This window comes from Petaurus breviceps, unplaced genomic scaffold (genome assembly GCF_028583685.1).
Source record: "Petaurus breviceps papuanus isolate PSGF00001 unplaced genomic scaffold, PetGlider_PUasm1.0 187, whole genome shotgun sequence".
In the NCBI taxonomy this organism is placed as follows: Eukaryota; Metazoa; Chordata; class Mammalia; order Diprotodontia; family Petauridae; genus Petaurus; species Petaurus breviceps.
The window spans coordinates 23,166,722-23,175,063 of record NW_027185799.1 but is presented as its reverse complement, the minus strand read 5'-3'; the positions used below and the strand labels follow the sequence as shown (position 1 = coordinate 23,175,063).

At 39.4% G+C, this 8,342-nt stretch overlaps 1 protein-coding gene across 15 annotated transcripts in view; it reads right to left on the bottom strand.

Moving 5' to 3' along the window:
- The window catches only part of PTPRD (protein tyrosine phosphatase receptor type D), a 2,782,277-nt gene that overhangs the window by 16,853 nt on the left and 2,757,082 nt on the right, over nt 1–8,342 (bottom strand). For all 15 annotated transcript variants that reach the window (XM_069090737.1, XM_069090735.1, XM_069090734.1 and 12 more), the window contains 4 exons: nt 8,006–8,291; nt 7,378–7,556; nt 6,622–6,748; nt 110–235 (listed from right to left, as the gene is read on the bottom strand). In XM_069090737.1, the coding sequence (XP_068946838.1) occupies nt 110–235; nt 6,622–6,748; nt 7,378–7,556; nt 8,006–8,291 (718 nt within the window). The remainder of the gene's footprint in view (nt 1–109; nt 236–6,621; nt 6,749–7,377; nt 7,557–8,005; nt 8,292–8,342) is intronic.

Below are 8,342 nucleotides of genomic sequence, written 5' to 3'. Positions count from 1 at the left end.
AGAGAGAGAGAGAGAGAGAGAGAGAGAGAGAGAGAGAGAGAGAGAGAAAATATGAGAATGGAAGGGAAGAAAAGGGGAGAGCTAACCAGATGAGACCCTGCTAACTTACCCGGGCATCTGTGACCTTGAATTCCCTTAGGATATACTGTGGCATATTGTACTCAGCCATTGGATCTACCACAAAGTACTGATACCTTGCTGAACGTTCTGCAGGCCAGTACTGGTGACATTTTTCCTAAAAGAGAGAGAGGTTATTTAGATAATCATAAATATACAAAATGGTCACTGAAAGGCATTTTTATAATCCTACCTCCTTAAAGTAAATTTAGAGTGTGCAGACATGGGCAAGGTACAGCAAGGAAAAGGAACTACTTCCATTCCCTCAAAAGGACAACTCATTGGGCTAGAACTTGAAACAAATGTGATTTTTTAAAGACCAAGTAACAAATTCCTTGACAAAGCTGGGAAAAACAAGACCCCCTCCTGTGCTCAGCTCCAGTACCCCCTTCTATATCAGGCATCTACTTATCTGTATATACTCATTTCCTCCCATGGAATAGAAGGTTCTTGAGGACAGGGACTGTGAAATTTCATTTTTATGTTTTTATCCCCAGGATCTAACAAAATGACCAGCAAAATGATTGTTGAATTTTACAGCTTGGAGTTACAATTCAGACCAAATGTTGTCATAAGGGGGAAAAAGGAATCAGCATTTATATAGTACCTTTTATGTACTAGGCACTGGGAGCTTTACAAATATTATTTCAATTGATTCTTACAATAACCCTGGCAGGTAGGAGCTATTATTATCCCCATTTTATAGTTGCAGAAACTGAGGCAAACAGAGGTTGAATGACTTTCCCAAGGTCACACAGCTAGCAAGTACCTGAGGCTGAATTTGAACTCAGGTCTTCCTGACTTCAGGCCCAGTGCTCTATCAGTCACCTAGATATCATCAAATGCTAAAGCTACAAAGGGTTCTGGAACTCATCTAATCCAATTCTCTCATCTGATAGATGACAAGTATAGACATTTATACATTTTCATTGGAACCTCATATGATCCCTATGAAATAGGTACTACAGGTATTATTATTGTCACTTTACACACACTGATGTTCAGATCACATCACTAATCAATTAAATGATTAGTCCTATGTTATAGAGATAGCACTTGGTGGCAATGGAAAACGAACCCAGTTCCATATGTCTCCAAGTTCTAACTTATATACCATACTGACTCAACTGTATTTACTCAACTGACATAGTTGAGTAAATTCAGGGAGACTGTGGTTGGCTCAAGTTCAAACAGAGTTTAGTGGTCAGTCAGAATGTCAATAAATGTTTATTAAGTACCTTAATAAATAATAAATACCTTAATACTATGTTAATATCATATTAATCAATATAATATAATAATAAAATGATATATTAATAAAATAATAAATACCTTGATAAATAAATAATAAACAAGTTTATTAAGTACCTACTATGTGGCCTGTACTGCTGAGTACTAAGAATACAAAGAAAGCCAAAAGGCAGTCCTTGACCTAAAAGAGCTCACAATCTAATGGGGAGAATACATGTAAACAACTGCGTACAAATAAGGCACAGACAGAAGAAGTTAGAAATGTCTGGCAGAGGGAAGGCAACAGAATTAAGAGAGGTTGAGAAACACTTCCTGCAGAAGGTGGGATTTTTCTTGAGAACTGGAGGAAGCCAGGAAGTGAGATAAGGAAAGAGAGATTGGTCCTCACTGTCTAGTGTTCCTTTCACTACACTGATTTTTGCATAAAGCAGAACAATATCCAGGCAGCTAGATGGGATAGTGTGCCAAACCTGGAGTTAAGAAAACTACTTTTACTGAGTTCAAATCTAGGCTCAGACTCTTACTAGCTGTATGACCCTAGGCAAGTCACTTAACCCTGTTTGCCTCAGTTTCCTTATCTGTAAAATGAGCTGGAGAAGAACAAGGCAAACCATTTCAGTATCTTCGCCAAGAAAACCCCAAAGGGGGCCACGGAGGAATGGGCATGACTGAAAAATGATAAAAAACAAGACCCACATCTACCAGATTACATGCCAAAGAAAACTGTGTTCCTTTTGCACTACCTAACAAATTTGAGAGGGGAAGGAAGGAGTAGGCTTGATTTAATGAGTAGGCTGAGGAAAGGCTTGATTTAATGGATGCACTGATGATACCAAGTCTTCAAGTTCTCCACATAGGAATCTTAATTTTTAAAATTTATCTCCCTTTCTTTCAAGACCACACGATTATACAATTTAATATCACCAAATATTCTCAGCTTGTCCAAATGCCAGATTTATAATGACACTAGAAATGTGGGGACAATAACAACAAAAAGAGTCCACTGACCAACTAATCATCTGTTTTTGTTCTGTTTCAAAGGAAATCAAACACCAAGGAAACTGATGACTTTTGTCAATCACAAATCCACATGGTTAAATGGCCCAGATGAGTTTTTGAGCACACTACTTTTCTTTTTTTTTCCTTCATTTTTTTTAACTATTTCCGCCAGATTTTGAGTTACAAATTTCCTCCCTGTTTTTCCACTACCCACCGCCTCAAAATAGCAGTCCCACAGGATATCCCGTCCTCCAATCTGCTCTCTCCCATATTTTCTCCCATACCCCTTTCTACTTTTCTAGTAGGGCATGGTGGATCTCTATGCCCCAGTGCCCATATATCTTTTTTCCCAATTGCATGTAAAATAGCATTAATAATAGTATATATATATATACACACACACACACACACACACACACACACACACACACACACACACACACACATTTAAACATTTGATTTTAAAACTTTGAATTAAAGATTCATTCCCTTCCTCCTTTGTCACTCACCCTTACTGGGAAGATAGGCAGTTCAGTATAGGTTGTACATGTGTAGCTAACGCAAAACAGTAACTTAGTAGATATATTGTAAAAGACTGACTATATTTCCCTCTCTCCTATCCCACCTCCCACTTGTCAACTATTCTCTACTTTGATCCCATCCCTTTTCAAAAGTGGATGCTTCCAACTTCCCTCCTCCCCAGCCTACCTTCCCTTCCATCATCCCCGCTCTGATCCCCTTCCCCTCTACTCTCCTGTAGGGTGAGATACCCTATTTAGTGTGTATTTCCTGTGCCCTCTATCTATGTATACCTGTAAACGTATATAAACGCATTCACATATGTATTCATATGCCCATAAACCCTCATATATAGACATATATATATATTTCTATTGCCTTCAACTATTTTCTTTTTTTTAATCTTTTTTTTTTTATTAATTTGTTTGTTTCCTTTTAGTTTACAGGATTCAATTCCACAATTCCTTGAATTTCACATTTTGTCCCCCTCCCTCCCCCCTCCCCCCCATGGTGGCTTATAGTCAAGTACAGAATCTGTAAATACTTTCACATTATACATTAGTCAGGTTATAAGGACGGATTGTACCAGCTGGAATGAAAAATTGTAAAGAGTACATAAAACCAAATAAGAGAAGGAAAAAGATCAGGTATTTTGCTTCCACCTGGATATAAACTTAGTTCTTTCTAGTTCTTTCTCTGGATGCACATATTTCTCTCCATCATGAGTCTTTTGGGATTGATTTATACCACTGCATTGCTGAGAAGAGTCCAGTCTATCAAAGTTGGTCATCGCACATACGTTTTATCTGTAATTGTGTATACATTTCTCCTGGTTCTACTCTTCTCACTCAACATCAGTTCTTTTAAGCCTCTCCAGGTAAATATGAAGACCGTCTGCTCCTCATTTCTTATAGCACAATAGTATTCCATAACATGCATATACCACAACTTGTTCAGCCATTCCCCAATTGATGGGCACCCCCTTAATTTCCAATTCTTTGCTACCACAAAAAGAGCTGCTATAAACATTTTTGTACATATGGGTCTTTCTCCCATTTCTATGATCTCTTTGGGATATAACCCTAGGAGTGGTATTGCTGGATCAAAGGGTATGAAAATATTTATAGCCCTTTATAGCCAATTCCAGATTGCTCTCCAGAAATATATATATATTTCTATTTCCTTCAACTATTTTCATACTGACAAAAGTTTCATCAGTTATAATTATTGTTTTTCCATGTAGGAATGTTAATAGTTCAACTTTGATAAGTTACTTATGATTTCTTTTCCCTGTTTACCTTCTCAAGCTTCTCTTGCTTCTTGTATCTGAATGTGAAATTTTCTATTCAACTCTGGTTTTTTTCATCAAGAATGCTTGAAAGTCCTCTATTCCACTGAATGACCATATTTTCCCCTGAAACATGATACTCAGTTTTGCTGGGTAGGTGACTCTTGGTTTTAATCCCAGCTCCTATGCCCTCCAGAATATCATATTCCAAGCCCTTCGATCCCTCAGTGTAGAAGCTTCCAGATCCTGTGTTATCCTGATTGTGTTTCCACAATATTCAAATTGTTTCTTCCTGGCTGCTTGTAATATTCTCTCCTTAATCTGGGAATTCCGGAACCTGGCTATAATATTCCTAGGAGTTTCCTTTTTCTTTTCTTAAAGTAATTGGGGTTAAGTAACTTGCTCAAGGTTACACGGCCAGTTATTTCTGGGTGTGGTGCTAAATATCTGAGCCCGGATTTGATCCCCAGGTCATCCCCACACTGGAGCTGGTGCTCTTACTCGCTGTGCTACCTGACCGCCCCTAAGCAACTGTGATTAAGTAACTTGCTCAAGGTTACGTGGCCAGGTGTTTCTGGGTGGGTGCTAAGTGTCTGAGCCCAGATTCGATACCTAGGTCATCCCGACACTGGGGCTGGTGCACTTACTCGCTGTGCTACCTGGCCACCACAGGAGTTTTCTTTTTGGGATCTTTTTCAGGAGGTGATTGGTGGATTCTTTCAACCTCTATTTTGCCCTCTGGTTCTAAAACATCAGGGCAGTTTTCTTTGAGAACTTCCTGAAGGATGATTTCTAGGTTCTTACTTTGATCATGGCTTTCAGGTAGCCCAATAATTTTTAAATTATCTCTCCTGTATCTATTTTCCAGGTCAGTGGTTTTTCCCATGAGATATTTCACATTGCCTTCTATTCTTTCATTTGTTTGTATCTGTTTAACAGCATCTTGATTTCTCATTAAGTCATTAGCTTCCATTTGCTCCAATCTAATTCTGAAGGAATGATTCTCCTCTTTGAGCTTTTGAGATTCTTTTTCCCTCTGGCAAATTTGGCTTTTTAAGGCATTCTTCTCCTCATTGTCTTTTTGAGCCTCTTTTGCCATTTGAGTTAGTCTATTTTTTAAGGTGTTATTTTCCTCAGTCAGGCTGAGACTCTCATTTCGTAATTTTCTGGCATTGTTCTCATTTCCTCCACCTCTCTTATGTGCTTCTTAAGGTCCTCTATGGCCTGTAACCAGCTCGTATTTTCCTTTGAAGCTTTTGGTGAAGGAGTTCTGACTTCCTCTTGTTCCATGCTTTCATCCTTTTTGTCCCCCAAATAGGAGATTAATGTTGGAATCTTCTGTCTGCTTTGTTTCCTTTTCCTGGTCATGTCACCCCTCAGTCACTTGACCCCTGGGCTTTTTGCCACAGTAGGTCTCTGCCACCAGACAGGGGAGCTTTCGTCCCAAACGCTGGGGTTTTCTCAGCTGCTGGAGGTATCAGATGGGTGCCCTCTCTGAGGCCTCCACATGCTCTGGCAGGCTGGACACATGCCCCAGGACCTCCACCCTAGATTGCAATCCAGATCCAACAGGTTAAAGCAAGAGTGAATACCCCTCAGACTGGTGCTTGGTCCTACACTCTGAAGGCCAGGAGCTGAAGCTGCCTCCTGAAGCTGGCTGGCTGTGCTGGTGTCTCAGGGGCTTCTCGCCCCAGGGGCACAGGCCACACACTCCCACTTACTGGATCACAAAGTCCAGACTGCACTGATCTTTCACTTTGTCCTTAGCGTCTATGTGTTGATAATTCTGGAAACGGCCACAGCTGCTGCTGATCTGGAGTCCCTCTGGCCGGTGGCTGGTCAGACCCGTCCTGGGGCTAAAACCTCCAGCTCGAGGGCCTGGGCCCGGCTTCCAGAGCACAGCACTGCGCTGACAGATTCTTGCCGGCCTGCTGGGCTGTCCTTAGCGGGAGGTTAGCTTCTCTGTGTCATTTTGTAGGTTCTGCAGCTCCAAAGTTTGTTCAGAGTCCCCTTTTTACATTGATTGGGGAAGGTGGAAGCCAGAGCTGTGCAGAGGTTGTGCTTCTATTCTGCCATCTTCGAGCACTCTACTTTTCAAAGGGTTCAGTAGTATAAGGGACCTCAGTATAAGGGATCTAATATAAACTCTTCTTTTTACAGATGACAAAAGTGAAGTCCGGAGAGAGGAACACGACTTTTCCTAGGGCCATATGGCAAGTAAGTAGCAGAGCAAGGACTCAAATCTTAATTCTTTGATTTCAAATCCAATGTTTTTTTCTTACTAAATTATGTTGTACCCCAAAGACAACATGTGACTAGAGTGGAGAACAACAAGAACAACAAAAGGAAGATAACCTAGCCCTCAGATTGTGCTGTTTAGATCTCACTTTCTCGCCTTGAGGTAGTATTCTCAGGAAGGAACTTATTTTTAGGTGCAATATACTTACTCTACCCATTTCTCTGAGTTTGGTGAGCATTACAACAATTGTGGAGTTGTGTTCCCACAGCATCCGCCAGAAATCTTCAGTTGTCTCTGCCAAAGGTCCCTGTGTTGCTATGTAAGCTTTTTGTTGCCTACATTAAAAAAAAAAAAGGAATGATAAAAGATGATTAAAACACAGGAGAACGTGTAAAGGCTCACTTTTTGTATGTAAACATTACTCTGAAACCTGCTTATAATAAAAATGAAAGGCATATTAATGGCAAACACATTAAATTCCTATTAAAATTGTTTAATCAAACAATAGCTGTTTTAATTTTTAGTACTTGGCAAAGAAAATTGCTTTGTTAATATTATGATGTATGTCTTTATCATTATTATTTAAATTTTAATGCAACTCTAATAGCTCAATTTTGTGTGTCATACAAAGCACTTAAGAAACACTTAGTTGTGCTGCTTCTTATCTAGAAATGACTGTCATACAATCTATTAAGTTTATGAATTATAGTACCAAACGATTTCTTTATTAATCCCTTTTACAAGCTTCAGCAAAGAGGCAGTGGGAGGCTACAAGGGAAAATCCATGGTTGCATTCTTCTTAACTTTAGTAAAGTCAATGAAAAAACTGATCTCTAGAAATGGGATGCTGACCTCAGCAGAAATAATGTGGTGCTACTACTTCTTTAAATTTATCCTAGCTCTGAAACTAGGGCACATGCAAATATCAAAAGCTTCAGTGCATCAGGAGAGTAACTGTAAGTACCTGTATCCATCAATAAAGCTGGCATTGATGTAATCAGATCCTTCCACCCCTCGGATTGGCTGCAGACATACCCTTGTGGATTCATATGGCATAATATTAACAAGGCGATTTTTGAATTTATTACATGGAAGATTGGCACTGATGAATCTTGAAGTGTGAGCTTTAGAACTAGCTAGACGCTGTTGAAGAGAGAACAAGGAAAATGTGACTACAACGATTTTAGCATGTGGTTTGATTGCCATGAACCCAAGACTTCATTTTGGAACAGTTAAGCCTTCTTTCTACTTTAGAATACCTATCTGTTCAGACCGCATTATGTTTCACTTATTCAGAGATGACAAGTCCCTAAAATTTGCTGAATATTTTTTAGCTATGATGATTCTTAAGCTCTCAGTTCTCAAATTAATGTTACAAAAAAAAATGATCAACCTTTTGTCTGGATGAATAAAATTATGGGTAGGTAGAAGCAGAAAAACAAATTCCAACAAGTCACACACCGCTCAATAGAATATGCCAATTAGAATGTGTACATTTCACTTCCTACCTTGAGAAAGGATGCTTCTAAACACAATTTAAAGGTAATTTCAAACAGTTACCCAGGCCTAGTGTGTCATGCACAACACCATACCTTAAATTCCAGTTCCATTCCTGTGACATTCTCTCCTGTCTCTATTTGTGTCAGCTTCTGAATATATGCATATAAGTTTCTAGCTGGCACTTCGGTATTTCCACATGTCACCGCTTCTAACAGTGCATCATGGATAAAGATGTATTGGTCCTCCGTTTGAACCATGTAATTCCTCTGGGCTCTCATTAAAGTTACGTGACCATAAATGTCTACAGTTTTTTCGTGCTTTATTCTCTCTAACATGGCATCTATCACGATGAAACAGCCAGTCCTGCCGACTCCCGCACTGTAAGAGAAGGGAAGACAAAAAACAAATAAGCTTCTTCAATAAAAAAAA